Source organism: Gouania willdenowi, chromosome 24 (assembly GCF_900634775.1).
Source record: "Gouania willdenowi chromosome 24, fGouWil2.1, whole genome shotgun sequence".
NCBI classification, from domain to species: domain Eukaryota; kingdom Metazoa; phylum Chordata; class Actinopteri; order Blenniiformes; family Gobiesocidae; genus Gouania; species Gouania willdenowi.
The window spans coordinates 20,753,415-20,778,361 of record NC_041066.1 but is presented as its reverse complement, the minus strand read 5'-3'; the positions used below and the strand labels follow the sequence as shown (position 1 = coordinate 20,778,361).

General features: G+C 35.9%; 1 protein-coding gene across 1 annotated transcript; it reads left to right on the top strand.

Moving 5' to 3' along the window:
- The first annotated feature begins 1,187 nt into the window (after positions 1-1,187).
- Positions 1,188-9,378, top strand: slc30a1a (solute carrier family 30 member 1a). The gene is made up of 2 exons (XM_028440350.1): positions 1,188-2,107; positions 6,553-9,378. Exons 1-2 carry the CDS (start codon positions 1,543-1,545, stop codon positions 7,452-7,454), a joined length of 1,467 nt encoding a protein of 488 aa, XP_028296151.1. The 5' UTR covers positions 1,188-1,542; the 3' UTR covers positions 7,455-9,378.
- Positions 9,379-24,947: the final 15,569 nt, after the last annotated feature.

Sequence of the window (24,947 nt, the reverse complement as noted above, 5' to 3'; positions counted from 1 at the left end):
TAGCGACACCCAAAGCAAGACAATAATTTAAGGTTCCTGGGGTCATTTACTGGGTAAAATACAGTAATGCTGTATATTACTAGGTTTATGAATTTACTAAATACTCCTGGATTCAGAGGTTGAACTGGAGGCACCTCATTCTGCAAAATAAAACTATTTGGCACCCAATTAATGAAACCAGACATTTAAAGCTTCCAATGACATGAACATTTGCTTTGCTTTTGATCAGGAGCTGTGTGTTATAATCACATCACCCCTGAACAGAAGACAGCCAATAGGAAGACTTTACAAACATGCATATAATGAGTGAAACTATTGTTGTAACAATAACCATTAATTCAGCTCAAAATTACAGCTCAAAGCAGGGAGTAATCAGCAAAGATAATGTGATGACAAACAAAATATATAGTAATTTAGGTTTATTACAACAGGCGGGCTATAAGAAAAAACACATAAAAGTGCTCCTACTTTTATTTGCTACTTTACAAACGCCAAACATTGATTTTAAATCAATAAATAAAATTGTTTAAATGATTTGTCTCAATTGTATTTATTTGTAATTGTATTGTAGTAACAGTTTTATCTGTTTTTATTTATTTTTTTAATCATTAATAATTAGAATCAACTTTTTTGGCCATGTAATGTATGTTATACACACAAGGAATTTGACTTGGTGAACTGTGCTCTCTCTAACAATGTAAACATTAAATAATAACGATCAACTAGAAAAAATATAAACATAAACAGTAGTAAAAATATAAACATAAACAGTAGTTAAAGACTAACATGTGCAAAACTAAAATATAACAAGATAATAACACGATAATTATAATAATAATAATAGGATAATAGTGCAGTAGTGCAGGTGAACATTTAAATTAAATAGTATACGTTTATGTACATGAACATTCAAGTGACAGTTTGTTCCCTAAAAAGAGTAACTTTAGTCATCGACATCAACGGTATATTGTTTTCCTGGTACATATTGACCAACTTTAAGGGGAGAAGTAAATAATAATGTAATGTAATCAATGAAAATTAAACTGGATCATAAACTCATTTGAAGTGTTAAATCTCGCGAGAACGCGGGGGTTTCAAGCGTGCCTAGCAACCATTGTTGTCAAGCGGGTCGGCTCCACCTACTTGACAGAGTTGCAAAATTGGAACCAATCACCTTCTACGTTGTAGCTCATTGACCAATGGCAGACAGAGTGGGCAGGCTTTCTGGGTGCCGGGGTTCCGTGTGGAAAGTTGACCGGCTCGGGTGCAAAGTTTCAGCCGTCTGCAAACTGGAGCTCGTCGGCAAAGGATAAGAACCGAGGGGGTGTCGATTTTTTTTGGTTGTTAGGGTTAAAACACGTAGACGGCTGTTTTTAGTGTTTGTCCTTTGTTGTGCTCGAGTGATGGTGGAGTTTTATGTTACTGATAGCGGATACCATCGTTAGTGTTGGTTGTATTGTCCTGGGTTGCAGCTAGCTTATCGTTAGCTCGGGCGAAACGATTTTTTTTAATCGTAAATCAAGACTTGTTCCATCAGGAAAAATGGCGTGCGAACCAAACCGTGCCCGGCTGATGTGTATGCTCTCATTGACTTTTGGGTTTTTCGTTGTGGAGGTGGTGGTAAGCCGGATGACTTCTTCTCTCTCAATGCTCTCCGACTCCTTCCACATGCTGTCGGACGTCATCGCGCTGGTCGTAGCGCTGGTGGCTGTCCGCTTCGCCCAGAAAACCCACTCCACCAACAAAAACACCTTCGGCTGGATCCGGGCGGAGGTGATGGGGGCGTTGGTGAACGCCGTCTTCCTCACGGCGCTGTGCTTCACCATCATCCTGGAGGCGGTGGAGCGCTTCACGGAGCCGCAAGTGATCGAGAGCCCGGAGGTGGTGGCGGGGGTCGGAGCCGCGGGGCTGCTCGTCAACCTGCTCGGGCTCTGTCTGTTCCACGGCCACGCTGGAGGAGGACACGGGCATTCCCACGGTGGACACTCGCACGGAAATAAAAACAAGAAGGACAAGAACCAGAAAGCAGGGAATGGGACCTCATTGGAGGAGACCAACAACTTGGTGGGGAGCCACAGCAGCCCCTGTGACGGGAGGTCAAGAAGTGGTGAGTAATGCTCTTTTCTCCTTCCTTTTAAACATACGGATTCTAGAACTTTCCCCATCCAACAAAGTGCTTGAATACGTATATTTTTAATTATATTTTATTGTTTGGATATATTTATCTATTTATAAACATTTATTTTAATACAGTTTTGAAACTGTTGAGAAAGAACACATGAAACATCAAAGTGATCGGCAGATACCTCTGAGGAAAACTTTAATGAATAAATAAAACCATAAGATATTAAATTGAAAGCCTGTATTGTCATTATACACAATACGCAGTACAATGAGATTTAAAAACAGCTCCATATTATTATTTTTTGAAATGCACTTCCTGTTAAACTGCTCTTTTCAAACCACTTTTATAAACTGTTTTCATTAAGTATAGTATATATCCCTGTTAGAAAAAACTCAGTGTTTTAAAAGTCTAACAGACTGGTGGACATAAGGACTACTTGGATGTCCCTACATTTTAATCAAAGGAAAACGGAAGTCATTGCTGTTTACTGTACCGCTGACTGTAACCTGAGTTCCCTTGAGCCTCTTGTGAAAACGAGTGTCACAATCCTTGGGTTTAAAGCGATTATCCAGAGAAAATTCAAAAGAACAACTCGATGTCCCTCCCTAAACAGCTCCACTTCCTCCCCCTGCCGCTGCCAATCTACCAGAAGCCACGCCTCTACTTTTGTGCAAGCGCTTAGCGGAACATAAGGTTGCATCAGGTCACATTGATATAGGTCATTGTTATTCTTTTGGCGATGGATATTTCTGAGGTAAGCGCCAAAATCATATTTACGTATTTGCTGTTGTGACAAACGGCCTTGTTTCCGTGCAGTTTACGAACGCGCGGTCACTTTGACAGTCTCCGCTACAAGAAGTGGAAGCCTAATGGCTGGGCGATCTCGGTGCGATTTGCAATTTGTATAGGGGTCTACACCCTCACTTTTGATAACCAGATCAGAGCTGTTATCAAATCAATCTTTTTTTCATTTACGGCAACTGGCCAAAATCAAACCAATGCTTACTCAGCAACATTTTAAGACAGCGATCCATGCTTTTTTTTTAACCTCTCGACTGGATTGCTGTAATGCACTATATTTGAGGATTAGTACATCCTCCATCTCTCGTCTCCAGATGGTACAGAACGCTGCTGCACGGTTTTTAACTGATACGATTCCATTTTAGCACAGTTCCCCTGTTCTGAGCACTTTACACTGGCTGCCTTTTCATTTTAGCATTGATTTTAAATTCATTTTATTTGTTTTTAAATCATTGCATGGCCTCACATTCAAATACCTGGCAGACCTTCTTCACCCCTATGTCCCTGCTCAGGCACTTATATCAGCTGACCAGCTCAGAGGCGGCCAAGCTTTTGCAGTTGCGGGTCCGAAACTGTGGAATGCTCTGCCACTTCATATCAAAGAGGCTTCATCTCTACCCGTTTTAAAATCTCTTTTAAAAACATCTTTTTACTTTGGCATATGGTTTTTAAATTGCATTGATTTTATGTACACTTATTTCACCTTTTGTCTTATAGTGTATGCACTTTGTACAGCACTTTGACTCCTTCTTCCTGGGTTTTATAGTGCTTTATGAATAAAGTTGGATTGGATTAAATAAAAGTCATTAGTGGTCAAAAAATCCCTAAAACAGTCCAAATTCCCTCCTTTCTGGTGTAACCTGACATGAACTCTTCAAACTCCACAAATCCTCCCTAATTGTGTTCCACAATTAATTTGACACTCTTGGCCTCACTTGATCTACTTTAACTTTTCCCGATTGCATAACGTAGCATTCGTATGAACGCTCGTTACTTGAGGACTTTCCAAAGGGGCCTAATCTTTGTTTCCTTGACAGCTGAGTCATTGGGATCGTATCACACATTTTGTAGGGTCATTTTACCCTCGGAAACACGTCCACGTTATGACATAAGCGAGCGGAGCGTCAGCTTTCATGCTTCGACTTGCCTCTGTAGGTTGACTCATTAACAAAGATATGTGAAAGCTCTCTATAACTCAAAGCAAACAATTACAAAATGTCTTTAGGCTTTTACTTGTTGCTCAGAGTTTACCAAGTGTTTCCCTGTTTGTACAACAGGGAGATTGTGATTGTAATGACCATGTTATGGTACATATGAACACAAATCGCTCTTCCTTGTGTACACTCTGTTTCAGACAAACTACTCTCACCCTGTGTGTCAAACTCAAGGCACCGAGGCCAAATCCAGCCCTTTAGAGCAGTGTTTTTCAAATAGGGATACTACAGGCACTACAAGGGGTACGTGACTGAGAGAGATTAATTTAAATAATATACCAACAAGACACAAAATGACACCCAACAAGATGAAATAAATGATCTTGATTAGAACATGAACTGAAAATACAAAGGTCGGTCTTGGTCCCACATCAGGCAGGAGAAGACCATAAATGATTAAAACTATAGAAATAAATCTATTCAGGAGGCACTAAATACTGTTTTTTTCCACTTAGAATTAGAAAATGAGATTCTTTAAAATGTGTGTTATCACTCATTCGTTCCATCATTACGCTCTATAGTTGTTATTTCACAGAATTTTCACAGTAAGAGGCAGTAAAAATGATAGATGTGTAAATTACCAAATATTTCATTTGTAGATATCTGAAACTCACAAATTCAATGAAACTCCACAATATTTTTAGGGGCTTGACGTTTTCTCACGCTTCTCTCACATGAATGCAGTCATTTTTAATTGCAAATTATGGAAAGAAATCTAAATTTTTCTGAAAAATCTTGCAATTTCTCAAACATAATTACAGAAATTGGTCACAAAAAGACTTTTTGAAGAGACTGTCCTGTAGGGACTATAATGTTAAAATTGCTCTTTCCCCCCCCACCTCAAATCTAAGGCCCACTTGAGATCAAACTGGTGCATATTTGGCCCTGAACTAAAATGAATTTGACACTCCCTCACCTAAAGGGTTAAACCCACATGTAAAATTATTTCTAACTTATACAGCCTGGCCCTACTGGTTACACTTCCCTCCTTCTGTGTGCTGATTGCGTTACTGGCTCATACATCAGTGTAACCATGGAGTCGACAGCCACAGACACACCATTAGCTGCTGATGAATGACCCAGCATTGCCACTGTGCTGCCATTGGTCCCTTTTCCACATGTCGTGCTGTATTTGCTGCCACATGTGCTGCAGTTACTTATTAAATTTGCTGTAATGTGAATAAGGACGCAGCGTTTTGCTGCGTTAATGGACTGTCGGTTTTTGTTGGAATATATGCACTTGATTAAAAATTAGAACCAAAAACCATAAAATAGTTTACGTTAAGAAACAGTCCAATGTATTGCCCAGTATGAATGTAGTGTGTCAGTCTGCCCCAGGGCAGCTGTGGCTACAATCATAGTTTACCACCACTAAGTGTGGAGTGAAAGAATAATCCTTTAATTCTATAAAGCGACTGAGTGTCCATGAGAAAGCGCTATATAAAATTGATGCATTATTATTATTATTAAAACCACACACAACCGAAATATGAATAAAATGGCTCGTCAAGTCAAATTGCACTTCAATAAATATTGAACATTTCCTCATTCCTTAACAGATAACTGCCAATCCAGTGATGACCTTTAACCCCATTCACACAATGCGTTTGTGGCTTTGTTTACACGAAGACAGTGTTCAAATAGGACAAAACATGCAGGTTTTATCATCTCTAAAGTAGTAATTCTGGTGGGTGTGTGTCAGTAATTATAGTCCTTTTACCCCTTCAAGAGGAAGCTACTGTACGAGAATGCTAGAGCTTGAGAAGTGCATTCAATTAAAGTACAATCTGTCGCTTGTTTGATTTGAAACTAAAGATTTGTTTAAACGCATTGCTTACTTAGGCTCCGACAACCTGCTTCCGTTGAAACTTAACGACATCGCAGTGTCTCTAAAATGTGAAGCTTTATCCTCTTCAAAGTGGCGTAACCAGTGGATGACCTGCGTCAAGAGTTTAAACGACAAATCGGGCTTTGGGCCTGACACTAAATATGATCAACTTAACGCTTGTAGTTTTCAACTTGTTTCCTTTAACAATTCAAAATAATGTAAGATGACCTTGATCAAGGAGGTCATATTTTCACAGGTGTTTATTTATTTATTTGTCGGTTGGCAGGGTTACATCATAAGTACTTAATGGATTTTGACACATTTTTAACCAAAGATAGACCTTAAGCAATGGAAGATTACGTCAAATTTTGCAGTGGATCAGATCAATTTACAGATTCTAGATTGGTTTTAAAATGTAAAAAAAATTGGTGAAAAATTGGTTCAGAAATTCATACCTCGGTTTGTAATTGATCAGGATAAAATTTGACTCAGTTATGTAGGGTTGTTTCCTCACATACTTCAGTTCAGATCCAGATTGCACTTATAATCTTGATTGACGTCTTTGTTGTTTCTTCCATTCTTAGAGATCAGCTGTAAAGATGCCACAGACGTCCAGATGAATGGCAACACCCACTTTGAGGAGATGGAGCACGACCACGACTCGTCGGCACAGCTCAATATGCGCGGCGTGTTCCTGCACGTGTTGGGTGACGCACTGGGCTCCGTCATCGTGGTGGTCAACTCCCTCATTTTCACCTTTGTGTGGAAGGGCTGCCAGTCTAAGGAGCAGCTGAGGTGTGTGAACCCCTGCATCAAGAGCCACACCACAGACCACCGCCACGTCAACCACAGCATCATAGACCTGCTGGAGGGGACCACTATGTCCCCCGATAGGGCCGGTCCCTGCTGGGTGCTCTACCTGGACCCCACCCTCTGTGTCATCATGGTGACCATCCTGCTGTACACCACCTACCCGCTGCTCAAGGAGTCCGCCCTCATTCTGCTGCAGACGGTCCCCAAGCAGATCAACATGCACCGGCTCAACGAGCGCCTGCTGGGCCTGGACGGCGTCCTGGCCATCCATGAGCTGCACATCTGGCAGCTGGCGGGGAGCCGCATCATCGCCACGGCGCACATCAAATGCCACGACCCGACGTCCTACATGGAGGTGGCCAAGCGCATCAAGGACTTCTTTCACAACGAGGGCATCCACGCCACCACCATCCAGCCCGAGTTTGTCACCTTCAGCTCGGAGTCGCGGGATTCCCTGTGCGAGCTCTCTTGTCGGACTCAGTGCGCGCCCAAGCTGTGCTGCGGCTCCGCGGACAAACCGGGGGACAAGAAGGCCCTCACTGACTACAAGGCCGGTACCGCGTCAAACCTGGAGGTCATCATCGAGGGCCTGGAGCACGTCGCGGCCGTGCAGGTGTGTCCTCAGCTGGAGTCTGAGGCGAATCTCGCCCGGGAGGTGGAGTCGTCTTTGTGAGATGGAAGAGGAGCCGCAAATCTACCACTGTGAGGGAAAACTTGTTGCTTGTGATTCGTTTGAGCCCTGCTGAGGAGATGATCCATGTGTTGTTTTTAGTCTGCGTGGTTTTGAAGAGCCTCACCTCACATTCATGCATTTGAGCCTCACTTTGTTCTCAACTCCTCCACTTTCTACTCAGCCCCTCCCTCTACATCCATATCCATTAGGGTGGCTCACAAAAAGTGGTAATACTTAACTTGAAGTTTGATACATGATTCAGACATTACACTTTTTGTAAAAAAAACTTTGTGTTACCTAAAAGAAGTTTTGCCAGATCACATTTTGCCTTCTTCTTCCTATTGATATTTTGAACATCCGTACCAAAAATTCAGCCCAAAAAAAGTCTGTAAAGGGTGGCAATCATTTTTCACAATTTTTATTGCTCAAAGAATGCATAACTTTGACAGATATCAGAAACTTAACGTTATAAAGCTAAGTATGGTGATTAATAGTCTCTCCCTGTATTAATACTTAATGAGTAGGAATATTCGAACAGTTCAAACACTGATCCTGACATTGTGGAAAAGTGTGCCACCCCTAAATGTGCAGCGATTGACCATTTTCGGTAACAGATGTTTACAATGTCAATTGGAACAAGGGAAAAATGTGATCTGGCAAAATTGTGAAAATGAATTTTGTGAACCATCCTCGTAGCCGATGACCGCTCGTCAGCTCTGCATGAATGTCCCCTCGTTTGCTGTCATGTCGTGACGTTTCATCTCTTCTTCTGGTGTTTTTTCTGTGCCAAAGCTTGACATCGCAGCAGGACTGAAGGGATTGGACGTGCACGGTCTCCTCTCTAACTGATACGCACAACACATGCAAGTCACAGCACATCAACAGGTGCTTTAGCTTCACTAAGGAACCCATTATTATTATTAAAGAGTCGACCTAATAAATCCTCCATGTAGATCTATTTTCTTACCCTTCTTTGGCCCTGAGTGAAATAGTATTGCAAACATAATTTAAGTATTTAAGTTATTAGAAATTAAATATGTGTCATTGTTAGAAGTTATTTTGTAAAAATTTGATTTTATGATTTTCTTTTTTTTTTTTCTTTTCGCAATTTCCACTTTTGGATTGTTTTGACGGACTATGCTGTAGTTGTTTTGTTTATTCCAATGTAATGTTTTTATCCTGATTTTCACACTGAAGAAGAAAAACGAGCTGAATCAGCATTTCTGTCCGCCTGCCTTTTTTTCTTTTATGTATACAGCTTATTCTGGTGTGTAACTCCAACTGTTTTCCTCTAATGTAATGCAAAAGCCAAAGTGATGGGTCCAAACTACGCGCCGTGTGCCATCAGTGATCGATTTTTATTTTTTTTTTGGTCTAAAAAAAAAACCTCGTGAATGTGTTTGACGTCTCGTCACGACTTGTTTCTACACGTCTGGGACCTTTTACATACGTGTATACTCGTGCGTGACCAAACTAAGACCTATTATTGGATGTCGCACGACGCATTAAACATGCAAAACATGCCATTTGAATAGTTGAATATTCCTGGTAGGAAACGATTCATTCTGTGGCTCATCTGTGCTGTGCTTTGTGCAGCTTTGGACTGATTTTATGCTGTTTTCAAGTCCCCGTGGTGGCCTTTGAAAAATGTAAATCCTCAATTGTTAAAACTAGACTTGATCAGATGATGCATTTCAAATTTCCATTTATATCCATTGTGTATGCAACAGAGAAATGTATGCTGGGAAGTGTGTTTAAATTTGTAATGTTTGGTCACTTTTATTCTGTATTTTATGACTTGAGCTCATTGTGCAAATTGAAAACAAGTGTTTTTTTTTCTTTCTTATTTGATATGATACATAAGCTGATGTGTTTTTGAGATATACATATATCTATAAATACATGCATATATATATCTGCTGTACCTGTCCAATGTGTCATTGTGAAATAAAACAAAATGGATGTTTGGTACACTTGATGTTTGTGTTACACTCCCTTATGTCAACTTCAAGTAGAATTAAAGAAACCATTTAAGATCAATGAGTACAAAATATTTCAAAAAGCAATTTTAAATTAGTGGAAGTGAGCAAAGCAATCAATCTGAAAGTCATGAACTTCTGTGGATGGTTAAATGTGAGGAGGAACATGAAAAATGAGACTAAAGAGTTCGCCTTTGTCATGCTGATAACACCATTATCGTCATGTTAAGTTCAAACGTCCTCAAACTCTTTGGGATTTTAAATACAGAGAGAAACACACCATTATGTGGTGCTTTGGTTAAAGCTTAAAGCATGACCGAAAATAAGAAAAAGCCATTTTTGACGCTTTCAGGAAGAACAATGAGGTGACCGCAGCTATTACCTTAAGTCTGGTGAAATATGAGAAGTGAGAAAGTTCTAGCATTAAAACAAACACTGGAAAACTCTCATGGTCTGCTTTTAAAAACCTCTAATCCAGTGTTCTTTCCACAATTTGTGATTAAAAATGACTACAGTCATGTGTTAAAAGTAGGCGCTTAATTGAATTCGTGGGCTGTGATATACTGTATTATTTGGTAATTAATTTAGACAATGATTCATGTTTTCTCTGTTATTTTTACCTTCTCCTGCAGGCAGAATTGAATGCTTTAAAGGTCCGGATTTGGCCCCTGGGCCATGAGTTTGACACATGCTTTAATCAGTTCAGCGCTCAATGTGTTCTGTTCTCCATGGATAAGATTGTCTGAACTGTTGGAGCTTTGTCATTCGTGTCTTTGTCTGTGTAGCAGCTTTATTTAACACGTGTTAAACTCAAGGCCCGGGGGCCAAATGTGGCCTGGATGCATGAGAAAATAAAAAATGAGAGAGAGAAAACATGAACATGTGTAAATTACCATATCATTTTATATCGGTATAATGGTCGCTCCAAACACACAAAATTAAGTGACCAAGTAGACTATCAACATGTGCTCATTTGATCGATAAAACTCACTGAAAACATTTCATTTAGACATTTTGAAGATTCCATATTTATTGGCCACCATTGTGCTACTGACAAAACTTTTGGTTAACTTCAAAACAAGAGCCTTATTTACAAAAGTGTTAAACTAATGGAAGACAAGAACAGATGCTTTTATTTTGAAAAGGGGATGTTTGATTTTGAGCTTGAAGCCGGTTCCAAGACGATTTTACGTTCTGCTCGCAATGCATCATGGGGCGGTTGAGTATGGAGTGCACACTTAATGTCCCCATATAGTATACATTGGGTATTTCTGGTGTAGTCAATCTTTCCATATTATCTAATATGAACACTAATTTTGACGTCAAACTTAGTCCTTATTTAATTAACAGTCTTTTACTTAATTATGTACGTCTTTCTTTCTTTGCTTAGTGTTCATTATTTTTATTTGTAGTAATTCTTGAGCCTCTGAAACACAAGTAATTCATGGGATAAATAAAGTATTTCTGATTCTGATTAGTATGTATGTGATTTCGAACACAGCCACAGTTTTCCCATGCTTTATACAACATTACGGCAGTCAATTTTTTTTAAATCTAAAATTCTCTCAAAATCCTGCAACTTTACTTTCACACAATTCCCTAATTAAATTAAAATTGGACTGCATTCTGTCACCTATTGCTTGGATTTTTTTTTTTTTTTACATATTTAAATGTTGAATTTGCTTGTTTTCCCGCCTTAAATCAGTGTTTCACTTGAAATCTGTATTTAGCCGCTGAACTACCGTAAAGTGAGTTTAACACCCGCACACTGGAGGTTTTCAATGTAGAGATTGGGGAAATGCTACTGATATAATCAAATTTTAAAGTGACTAATACAGTGGATTGCTTTTCAACACTAAGAACATTAGCTGTCTGGGTTTCCCTCAGCGACTCTTTCGTTCAGCCATCACAGCAGACTCACTGCTATGAGCTGGTCGCCTGCCAACTGCTGCCACTGAAGTCACTGTTAACATTCCTCCACAATGAAAGAGCACAAAAGTGGAACAAAACAACCTTGAAGGCCACAAAGGAGAGAGTGCTGAGAGCTGCAAAATGTTCACAAAGAGCCAACAGTGACCAAATGACAGAATGACTGCAACCAGGAGCTGGAAATGGTATGTTGGAGAATCAACCAGTGATCTAGACACAGTGTGAACATAAAGCCACCCTGCCAGGGTCATTACACCAGGATTGTGATGCTGTGTCTGTTAAAAGTAAGAAAAATCGGTCAAAGTTTTATTCATAAGGCTGAAATTACGCTGTCATTAAGAGTCGTTCACTAAATTATGACACTTTTAGAGCTATGTATGTTGGGTTTTTTTTTTTGGTGAGGTGGTTGTAATTAAATATAGATAATCAACTTTGTAATAATTGCCATGAAAATTCTATAAAAATTGTCAATTATAATTTAACGCAAAACTGGGGAACCCCTGTTACAGTTCTACTGTATGTACAGTTGTGCACATATGTAGTTAATTATTAAAATATGTTTCACATCAAGCTTTCCACCATTTTACCATTAAAAAAAAAAAAATTGAGGGGTATACTGACAAAAAAGGCTCACCAAAAATATTAAAACCCATATTTTCATTGATTAGGAAGCTTAACAAGGTAATCAATATATAGGAAAAAAATAAAATAAAATCAGATGATAGATATTTGTTTTTAGTGTATTTTACAGCTGATTTATGACCCGTTATCATAAGAGATGCTAACAGAAAGCTACCTGTTATTAGGTTATTTATTTCAAGCTCAGTAATTGTGATTAATTGTAATTGAACTTTAGTAATTGAGAATGTAATTGTAATTGACTTTCTGAGGATAAAAAAATAATTGTAATTGAATTGTGATTGGAACAAATGCTGGTCACTGTAAGCATAATTGAATTGTACATGAACACGGGTAATTGAAAATGCAATTGTAACTGAAAAATGTAATTGACCCAAACCCTGGTAAAGGTTATGGTAACGAACGACACATAAAAGGTCGATGAGGATTTTCTCAAAGATTAGAAAAGAAACGTCCTCTGCACTTTTTGAAACACGCACATGCGCAACATTCTACCTGCTCCCAAGTGGCAACGCCTATTAAACGTGTGCGAGAGAACGTGCACGAGCCCAGTTTTCTTCGTGCAATGCTCTGTTGACAAGCATGAATGGCTGAAACCGTAGCTCACGAGACACAAACGCTCAAAAACGTGCATGCGCAGCAAGCGAAAACTAGCTAGGGACGAGCACGTACGACGACCTAACGTCAAAATGATCGACAATTGGGACGACCAATAGTCTTGATGATCCACCTGGAATTTGAAGCCAAAATAACATCCTCCACAATACCTTTGAGGATTATTCATGGTGTCATGTCAGACTTATGACAATATCAGCCTTATGTACAAAATGTTGCGTCGTGTTACCAAGAAAAAAAAAAAAGAAAAAATCAACAACTGAATAATTTGGCCATTTTTAAACTAAAAAAACCAAGAAAAGAAAAATCCGTTGAGCAGTTTGAAGAGTTTGGCGACAGATTTGGTTCCACAGCAAACATTCTGTAGTTCTACGTAGTAAAGTTACCTGTGGATTTGACCTATGGGACGTCTACGGCTCACATGACCTAACCAGTAATAATGGTCTGAGTGAATGGGACACACTGGGAGTCCCACGGTGCAGTAATTGCAATATTTTCCTACTTTTCTCGCAGTGTGAAGCTGAAATAGGTGTTGAGCTGCCTGAAGGCCTGCAGAGACACTGATTGTGTGGAAGGGGACTTTATGTAAGAGGCCCTGGAGCATTCCAAAGGCAACGCAAATGGCCCTACCCAGAATTCCTCTGCTCGAACCTCACCATGTGTGTGTGTGTGTGTGTATATGTCCCCCTTTCTTAGAGACAGAAAGAGCCTGAGCTGTGAGAGTGTGTGTGTGTGTGTGTGTGTGTGTGTGTGTGTGTGTGTGTGTGTGTGTGTGTGTGTGTCCCTCTCTCTGGCTCTGTAGTGATAGTTTCTCTTTTATTGGCTGAATCAGGTGTTTTGTCCATTTTCTGCAGGGCTTTGTACGCACCGACACAGTCAGTGTTTACATTCTTTCACTGCGTGTTATCAACTGGTTTTGTTCACAAGGTGTTGCTTTAGGAAACAAACGTAGCTCTGAGCATATTTCACACGGTACGTTGGCATTCTGATTTAAAACAAAACCTTGAAAACACACCTGTGAAAGGTTTCACAGTCGACCACAGGCACTAATCGTGTTTTAAGTTTGCATTATTTGGTGTTTATTATCAGTTATTTTTCTTGTTCATATCGTGATTTCATGTGTTCTTGATTAAATTTCACATTTTCTCTTATTTTTTCCTTGTATTGTTCCCAGTCATAGTTCCTTTCTTTGTGATTTAGAGCTGCTATTATTATTACACACAATATTAATTCATCAATTCCTTTAGTCGAATATTGTGTAGCCTATTAATTTTTTTGTAGCATTATTTGTGATTTTATTTATTTGGTTGTTCACATGATTCCACGTGTTAATGAAATTTCAAATTTTTACATTTACTGTTTACAGTTATTGTTCTTTTTTCTGTGATTTAGAGCTATTAGTATTGAGACGATTTTATTGTTGTTTTTTTAATATTATCAATAATATTAATTTATCACTTACTCTTGTTGAATATTGTATACGTTTTTGTTTCATTATTTGTGGTTTTATTCCTTTCTTTGTGATTTAGAACTATTTTTTTATTATCAATAATAATGTATCACTTACTCATGCTGAATATTGAATTAGTTTTTTTTGTTTCAAGGTGTTTGATGGATAAGTTTGATAGGATTAGGCGTATAAAGGAAGAACACAACATGGAACACAGTGGAAACATTAACATGAAAGGTATTTTGTTAGGAAGCGTGATGATTCTATGTTAAGCAATATAAACTATTGCTAACTAATATATTTCCCACACTGAGGAGAGCACGTAAACTCCACACATGAAGCGATCAAACCCTGAGATCTTTTCAAAAAACAACAAGGCTGAGCTGAAGGTGAAAAGCAGAACTCATATTTTGGTGATTTGCAGTAAACGCTCTGCTTCAGTTTTGTGTGGGATGTGAAAAAAAAAAAATGATGAGTCAGACTGGAAGTTAGTGGGTGAAACAGGAGGTTCCAATTCTTCTGCTCCAAGTCTTATTTTTCCTCATTTTCTGGTTAAAGAAACTGTAAAATATTTGTATCAAGACCAACGATTAACAACGGCAACTTTGTTTACAGTATATTATATTTACATCAACTCAAGGGTTGCTGTTCTGTTTTTTATATTAAATTGTCCCTAATAAAGTGAATCACCAATGATACACATTGATAGTATATCACTGTAATTCAGTTCATGATCTGGTAACTAACTGGTAATTTATGAAAAAGGTTAAATGTTTCTCTTTTTTAATTTAATATTAATACATCTTTACCGAGGCAGCAGTTATTTCCTTACTTTTATTCTATTTTATTCTGCTATTGTACATTCTTGTGTATATTGTGTGAATTGTTGCACTGAAAAAATATGAGTTTGAAAATAACTTACAATAAAGATTCTGATTCTTACTATATTTCAATTTTTGGTAGTGGTTTTAAAAGCTTTCAATTATGCTTGAATCAACTCCATGTTTCAACAAAACAATAGCAAGAAAGACAAAAATGAAATTATTTGGTCAAATTTATACATTGTATGTAAACACTGTGATTTTTTTTTTTTTTTGAGCTGAACTCTTTTTTCAATAAGAAATAAATAAGAGAAGCTTTGCAGAAAGGCCTTGTGTTGTGTTTTATTTTCATTTTGTTATTGCTTTTTCTTTCTATATTTGTATAAAACATGTGATAATGAACTGCTTAAGCATAAATTAAAATTGTACGACTTTGAAAAAGCCCATAATAAGAAAACAGTATTTATGAAAAAGGAAAAACAAATACATAAATAAAAATTGTGAATAATTTTACCTTATTTCATATATAAAGTTGGGTGGTTGTAAATGTCCTTCATAAAAAGCAATTTGGGAATAATTTTACTTTATATAAGAAGGAAATATAATCAATAAACAAGTGTCCATTCAGAAGGGATGTAGTAGGTTTATTATGCAATAAATGACAATAAAAGCTTGTATTCTACCCTTTTCTATGATGTTAAATTATTCCCCTCAGATTAATCTGTCCTCTCCCACACTCTGATCTCTAATCTGATCTCACATGGCAGGTTAAAGGACCCACAAAAGCTCTGTCCGTCTTAGGGAGAGATTAGAAACACTGGAATGTGAAGCAGCCTTTCCAGAGGAGGGGAATGATGACGATGATGATGATGAATGCTTTGTTCAAGAAGAAATAACTCCTCTCATTAATGATCATCTCCTTTATACTGAATTTTAGTTGAACTATATTCACAAAATGAACGTAAAGAAATGCAGTTGTTTAAGATTGTGCGTTTTTTTATAAAAAATATTCAAAAACCTATTTAAATTTTTCAGAAATTTCAGGCGACCCCAACTAAACTCCAGGTGACCTCACATGGGGTCCCGACCCCAAGGTTAAAAAACTCTAATTTAGTGGTTCCTTAATAAATTTATTTATATAGTTTGTATAATTTCCGGTCATCCAAGACACTTTATTATTCTCTCTCTTTCTCTGCCATCGCACGATCTAAAATATTTAAAATTACTTTATGAGCAATTTGTCTAATATGAAGCTTTTATTTTGTAAAAAATCATTATATAAAGAATATGAAATTAGGAAAAGATCTAGAAAAGTAACAAATATTACAGAAAGAGCGTATGTATGACAGTGTGTGTATAGAAAACAATGCAACTAAATCCTGGCTGTAGAGAGCAGGTGGATGAAAGGCTTCCTGCTGAGTGTTTCTGTGTGTAGCACCTCTGAGGCAAAGCACACACACACACGCACGCACACACACACACACGCACCTTATATCTGCAGGTTGTGTAAAGGTGTACCTTGTATCAGCTCAAAGCTGAGATTGCAATGTGCAAGAAAAGCACAGAGCTAAGCTAACATGCTAAGCTCATATAAGAGGCCCTACTGGAGATGAAAGCAAGATCAAAGATTTTTATACCACCACTATGAGGTAAATGCTTTTCCTGGCATTTATTTATTTGTTAATTTGTTTGTTAGCATGATTATGTCAAAAGCACATTTAACCAAAGATAGACTTTATGTCATGGAAGATTCTATTAAACTTGGGAGGAAATCCGGATCAATAAATCCAGCACAATTACTTTTGTCTTCTTTTTGAATAACGCAGAAGTAAAAAAAAAACTTCAAAGGAAACATCAAAATAAAACATCAAAGCGATCAACAGGTGCCTCTGATGAAGACTGGAAGTTGTAATAATAATGTTTGGATTCATATAGTGCTTTTTTCATGGAGACTCAACATGCTTCACAGAAACCAAACCAATCATACCGGTGGTGGTAAGCTATATTGTAGCCATAGCTGTCTTGGGTCATACTGACAGAGGTGTGGCGGCCATTTTGCCTCTACAGCCCTTCTGACCACCACCAACATTCATGCACAATTCATACCCATTCATACAAGGCAATGTGGGTAGGATAAAGCAGGATTCAAACCCCCAACCCTTCAGTTTTTGGACGACCCAATCTACCACTGAGCCACGGTCACCCCGGTAATCAGTCAAAACATGTCAGGAGATCAAAGTGGATTTCCTGAGCTACAGTTGTCTGAATAAATTAGAACCGTAAAATATGATATGACTCTGGATCAGTTTCAAAAACAAAAAAAACTCATCGTTGATGAAATTTCAAAAATTCATCTAAAATTTTTATGAAACGATTCTTTATTAAATTTGACTCAGTTATATTGGGTTGGTTCCTCAATGACGCCACTGAGTTTCATCCAGATCGGATCCGGATTTTATCGTGATTTTTTTTTTTTTTTTAAATGGTGGTACCCATACATTTGGACCTACTGTATGATTAATAATGGGGCATGTGTCAAACTCAAGGCCCGCGGGCCAAATCAGGCCTTTCAGAGCATCCAATTCGACCCGCAGGAGAAAGTGAAAATGACAGAAAAAACATGAATCATTGTGTAAATTACCAAATAATTCAGATGTAAAATGTTATTGAAAGAAATAATTTTTTCCCTCCAAAATCCTGTAATTTTTCTTAAATAATTTCATAAAATCTTTTAAAATTAAATAAAAATTGTTCAAAAAATAATAATAAATCAAAGGACATTTAAGTATCTGTCACTTATTGTTTAGATATTGTTGATGCCTTCCATACTTTGTCTAATTTAACTGGAAGTGCAAACTTGTGCACATCATATCAGCATATTATCAGACAAAGAGAATATTTGGCGCTTGGCCTCTAAAACATTTTTTTTTATTAACAATTTTTGCTGATTTTCGTTAACATATAATTTGTATTGTACAACCGAGTCATAGAGAAAGTTGTTTTTTTTTTTTTTTTTTTTCAAAATTCTTGCTTTTGAGTTTAGCATGTGACTGAAATCTAAGGAACAAAGAGTCCAAACACTGTCCTGATGTTTTGAATTCTTTCTCTAAGATTAACACAGTGAACGTTGATGAATTCCTCAAGTTTTTTTCTCACGGGAAGTTGATGGGAAAACACTTTGAGTTAATATTCCACCAACAGATCTACTGTATACAGTCGGCTGCCTCTCAGACTTTGATCATAGTGATCATACAGTGTAGCGGGTTCAACAAAAAAAAAAAAAAAATCCCTCGTGCACCAGAAGATAATTATATAATATCCATACAGGGTGATTTTATTGGCATGTGCACATGACATCTATTCAGGCACATGTATCCTATATTATGTCATAAACAGTTGAGTTAATGTTTGACGAAAGGGAAATCTTTTTGAAAGATACATTCACATCTCTTTGGTGACGTATAAATGAGCAGAATGTTCTTCTCACTCTTGTTTGAAGAACTTTGGTGTTTCTCTGGCAATCATATGATTAAAAAAAACATCTGATTGTATTGTTTGTTTCAGTTGTGACGGCAACAATAGACTACGAGCCGAGGTCTTTCTGTTGATTAGGACTCTGTGAGGCTGATTCAATCTGAAACTTATCTTTAAAACTCTTCTTCCACACAAAGCAGGCACTAGGAGAGATGTTTTAGTGGTGAGGGTGGAGCCAATGTGCCCTCGTTTGCACTTCCACGTTTTAATGATATATAAAGTATATGTTAAGGTTTCATTTATGCAGACCAATGTTTTTCAGGAAATTTACTTTGATCTCCTGACATGTTTCAACTGTTAACTGCCAGTCTTCTTCAAAGGCATCTGCTGATCGCTTTGATGCTTCCTTGATTGCCGCCTAGTAATTCCAGCAAGTACGTTTTGTCTTCTTTAAGATATTATTAGAAAAAAACTCGCTGGAAGTCAAACAAAACATCAAAGTGATCAGTAGACGCCGCTGAAGAAGACTGGCAGTTGACAGTCGAAAAATGTCAGGATATCAAAGTCAATTTCCTGAAAAACTGTTTTCTGAATAAATAAAACCTTAACATATGATTCATAGAGAACCCAAAAAGAACTTGCTGGAAGTCAACAGAACATCAAAGTGATAGGTAGACGCCTGTGAAGACGACTGGCAGTTGACAGTCGAAAAATGTCAGGATATCAAAGTCAATTTCCTGAAAAACTGTTTTCTGAATAAATAAAATCTTAACAAATTATTAAAAAATAAGACAAAAAGAACTTCTGATGAATTTCTAACTTTTATGTACAATTGAAAAAACAAATCTAATTGTAATATATTTTTGATAAAATATTTATATTTTTTCCATCAAGTTTAATAGTTTTAGGGATTTAATCATCCTTGAGACTTTATAAAAACGGGGTGAACTCATTTGTTTGTGGGAGTTCGACCATGAAACTGAAAATATTTTGACCTTAAAATTAGAGTCGATGTCGGTGACAAACCTCCTGACTTACTTTACAAAAACAAATTATGTAAAACTTACCACTGAAGTGTTTCCAGATCAGATGCCCATGATTATTTTTTTTTAGATAAGAAAAATATCCTGAAGGCAAACAGGAATATTGTGCAGTGGACAACGTATTTTCTAACAAACAAAAGCATCTGATCCCTTCATTGACTCACAGTGGGAAAGTCCTTCCTCTGATCAGGAGGAGAACGGGCCTTTTGTTCAGTAGACGACCATGAGAGTTTCAGGCCAGGGCTCAGACATATTTTCAATATTAAATTTATAACACTTTAGAATTCCTGATAAGTACAATTCCCGCAGGGCTTTATCTACTTCATTTCCAAATGAAGTGTACAATTTGTAGTAGTGATGGTTCATGGTCCATAAACCATTATTTCTGCACAAACCACAGTGGCTGTTGAAAAGAGAAGAACCCAAACACAGAAACAGGAGAACAACAAAGTAAACATGTCACTAGAGCAAAAACCGGTACAAAACCCTCCTGATAAAGAGTTTCCTGCAACCAAATCTGATGCAACACTTGAACAAGTGAAGATTAATCATAGAAAAACTCACTTATTAAAGCACAGATCAACAAACCAAACAGAGCAACAAAATTGGGAGGATTACTGTTACTGTTACTGACTACCTCAATTTTTCTATTGATTTATTTTAGTGTTTTTTAAAGCCAGAAAGTTGCCATTTAAAATATTATGTCTGCTTTTTTTAAAAAGAAAATTTTTATACAAAACTAAACAACTGAATGAACATCCTCCATGACCAGGCGATTCTATAATTTTAGCCAGGGTTGTTGCATTTACTGGGAATTCCTTTTGGATTAATTTCAGGAAATTCTAATTAATTCAACACAGACAAACTCCCTCTGTAGCCCCACAGGACAAAGTAAAAATGACAGAGAAAACATGAATTTCTGTGTAAATTACCAAATAAATCAGTTGCGGATATTTCGGTCCTTACAAATGCAGTCATTCTTTATCGCATATTTTTTAAACAAACAAAACATCACAAAATTCCTCTAAATTGTGACTCATAAAATCAAAAAGTTTAGAAGTGAAGATCCAACAAGGACTGAGCCATTATTGGGCAACATTTTCATTAGGGGCACATTTAGGATATTGAAAATCATGGAACTCACTTAATTCTCCATGTTAGCTGTGCTGTATGAGCAGCATAGGCTTAGTTTGACCTGAGACTTTCAACATGGCTGCTGCTTGATTCAAGGATGTGCAACGTCTGATTTGTTTGGACTGCAATGATACCGTTCATAAATTATTTCGCACAATTGTCTTGAATGCAGCTTTGCAGAACAGCTCGATGTTGACAGGTAGTCATGATATCTCAGGATAGGGTTGAAAGCTGCGTAGAATCTACAGGAGTGACTGCACAAAGGGCTTTTAAAAATGACTATAGTGGGTCTAATATCTTAAAAAAAAACACACAACCCATAAATATTGACCAGCAGGTGTCCTCAGGGAGCAACGTTTGTTACTAAGGTGAATAATAATAACTATTAAAAAAAAATGGTGCCCCCAGTGAGCATAAAAATAGGTTTCCATGGATACGGTTGATGATGACGGAAAGGAAAAGTGCTGAAAATCGTCAATCGAACCTGCATTACAATAAGAAAACTAGCGAAACTAGAAAGCAAGGATTTATTTGATTTATTAAGCAATACACACTTGATATTTCAGTGGGGAAAATATCTCTTGACAAAATTGTCTGAATCAATGAAACTTTAACATATTATTCAAAAAGAAGACAAAATTTATTTTCTGGAATTATTTGCAGTGATGCCAAATATTTAGTTCTCAAAAGAAAAACAGGGTTGTTGTCTGAATGATAAATAAAGTATTCTCAATCTGAATGTATTATTCAGTGGCTCACAGGCTGTAACTAACAGATATCAGATATCTTAGCCAAAGAAAGAAGCCTTTATTCTACTGTGGGGAAATAAAAAAAAAGAAAAGAAAAGAGAAAAAGCCTCTTTTAGGATTCTTGATGAACTATTTACCCATGTGCACACGTTCACTGACCTTAGTACACGGGTTTCTACTCGGATCGGACATTGGACAAAGAAAAAGGAGATGTCAGCAGATCTCTTTTTTTTTTTTCCTCTCCCTCATGTGATCTGATGTGAACTTCCTCTCTCTCTCTCACACACACACACACACACACACACACACACACACACACACACACACACACACACACACACACACACACACACACACACACACACACACACACACACACACACACACACACACACACACACACACACACACACACACACACACACACACACACACACACACACAAAGTTTTACATGTTCTTAAAAGGTTATTATCTGGAAAACTGTTTGAACACCAATAGATATTAGTGATATCACCCATAGTTAAGCCCTACTACTCATATCAGGAGTATATTTAGTCCATTTTGGTGCAAAAATTCAGGATTCGCATTGGGTGATTGACCAATCAGGGTGGTGGATTCGGTTATAATCCCTCCTACCTCATTTACATTTGGTCTACTAGTGCCGCTAGTGAGTCTTTTGACTTTAATACAAGTAAACTAAACACTGCCCAGTATACTCTTGCTTTTTGTTTCACGAGTAAAGGTTTTTGGAACTAGGTATGAGTACTAGGCCTAGTATTTCAGCAAAATCATCAATCGGAGACAATTTGTGTTATTATTACTAGTAGTACCAGTATAGACTTACAATATGTTGCTTGTAAAAACTCAAAGTTTGTGTGCAAGAGAGCCAAGAGTTGTGAAAAAAATAATATATATATACATATATATGGCAAGCCATTTAGGAAATTCCATATATACTGTATATTTATTGACTGGGAATATATGGAATGAATGAAAAGTCTGAATATATATAAGAAAAGTTGAAATTTATCAATGAAAGTCTGAATGAAAATTTATGTAAGTCCATCTAAGTTGAATTTGTAATTGTGTTGAGTATAACTGTGGTACATTTTAATTTCTAAGTGTTGTATGTGGGTATATCTGTGAATATCTAAAACTATTTTTGTTTTATTTCATTATACCTACATGTAAAAATAATTTGATTGAACCTCAAAAATATCTGTTTTCCAGGTTTATTCAATTTAATTTAATTTAATTGTTTTGTTTTTTTAAATTTCTCTGAGTTTTGTTTAAAAAAAAAAAGAAAAAGACGTGTAAAGATCACAAGCATCTATGTACTTCATTATTTTATCTGTCAAAGTGTGTTGAATGCCACCCTATGTGAACTTTGTGTGATACAAACAAAAATACCAAAAAATAAAGAATTTAAAACATAAGTCTGAAAGAATTTTTTTTTACATATAAACACACTCACTCACATATATGTGAGTGTGTTTATTGCAAATTAATTAAATTTTTAACTGTTAATGATGCAATTTTGGCCAAATTGTCTAAAATTACAGATCATAACATTACGTTAATACTACGTTGTACCACAGCTGTCAGCTGTAGACCAAAAATCAAGTATATATCATTGATTTTGAGAATAATATAGACGTGTGTGAAAGGTGTCTTTCTTTTAAGTTCAATACATTTACTAATCTTTTTATTTATTTATTTATTTTAAATCAAAACCATCTCGGATATAACGCAAAGTGATTTATATGGAGAGATATCTTTAAAGTCATTGTTGTACTCATTCCAAAACAAATGGTCATCAAATAAAACCATAAAACAATAAAAATGCTTGACAGCTTTGACCTTTGCTCCAACATAATTCAATTATTAAAAAAAGCCGCTTTTATTCTACTAAAACTGACAAAAGATATAAGAGGAAGTTCACATGATAAATATATCTTATTTCCTATTGAAGGTAGTAGCTTATTCGTATTAATAATAATAATAATAATAATAATAATAATAAAGTCTGTTGCTTGTTTACCGTCACTTCTACAGCTTTTTATCTTAACAATGTGAAACATAAGCATTCAATGTTTTTCTCCATCAGAGGAAAAAAAAAGAAAGAAGAAATAATTCATCCTGTGAGTATATGAACAGCAAAAAAACAAAACAAAAAAAGGAAATAAAAGAACCAAACACGCTTCCTCCACCTGGTGGTGAGTTTGAGACCTGCCAGAGATTAAAATAGAAACCAATTTAGTCGTAATAATAATAATAATAATAATAATAATAATAATAATAATAATAATTCCCTAATATTGCATGCTTAAAATAAGAGACTAATATATTATTAATAATGATAATAATTCAATTATCATTATCATAATTAGTACTAATTTTGATAAATGTAAATTGAAATTATTATAATTGCTTTTTATTATCTGCCTAACACAGAAATGAAAACCATAATAATAATAATACAATTTAAATTTCAATTTAAGTTTAAATTATTGCCTGCTATTATTATCTGCTTCAGATGAAATTAGAGACCAATATTTTTCAATTTTAATTTAAATGTTATTTTAAGTGATTATTGCCTATTATTACATGCTGAAGATATAGAGAATGATATATTAATAGTAGCATCTTAAAATATCTTAAATATTAATATTATCATTATTATTATGAATAGTAGTAATCTTAATAATGAATGAAAATTTTAACTATTATCATTGCCTAAGATAGAAATAGAAACCAATATAATTATTATTATAGCATGCTTAAGATAATAGAGACCAATAAAAATAATAATAACAATAATAATTACTTAATTATTACTATCATTATTATAATTAGTACTAATCTTTATAACAAATGTAAATTGAAATTATTATTATTACCTATTATTATCTGCCTAACATAGAAATGGAAACATAATAATAATAATAATAATAATAATTTAAATGTTAATTTAAGTTTAAATTATGGCCTGCTATTATTATCTGCTTCAGATGAAATTAGAGACCAATATTTTTCCATTTTAATTTACACGTTATTTTAAATGATTATTGCCTGTTAATACATGCTTAAGATATAATGACATATATTAATAATAATAACAATAACAATATCTTAATTATTATTATCATTATTACAACTAGTTGTAGTCTTAAATTAAAGTTTTAATTATCATTGCCTAAGAAAAATAGAAACCAATATAATAATAATTATAATAATAATAATAAAATGAGAAAAAAATTTAAAAAAAAGGGCAAAAGTAATACAAACTAAACCAAGAATAATAACAATAAGGCATTGAAACCTAACTCTAATTATGTAAGAAATAAAAGTAGAAATAGACTTAAAGAAAATAATAATCAGTTTTTATATGAAGTAACATAAAATATTACAAATATCTAGATAATTCGGTGACATTCAAACTTTGTTAAAATACACAAAACACATGCGGTGATTCATTCATGCATTCAGATGATCTTCATTAACTGAGAAAATAGTTGCTTTAGTCCGTATGTGCACACACAATGTGACCAGTTAATAATAATTAAATAGGAGCCATTTAAAGTAATTCATTAGTTTTAATGAGTCATGCTAAAAAGCAGCATGTTGACCCTTAAACAGTATTTTAATGTGTCACACC

Excerpts from the sequence above, each read along its gene's own strand:
- slc30a1a (XM_028440350.1), top strand. The coding sequence starts at position 1,543 with ATGGCGTGCGAACCAAACCGTGCCCGGCTGATGTGTATGCTCTCATTG. Across the intron at positions 2,108-6,552 it reads TGACGGGAGGTCAAGAAGTG|AGATCAGCTGTAAAGATGCC; the intron begins GTGAGTAATGCT and ends TTCCATTCTTAG.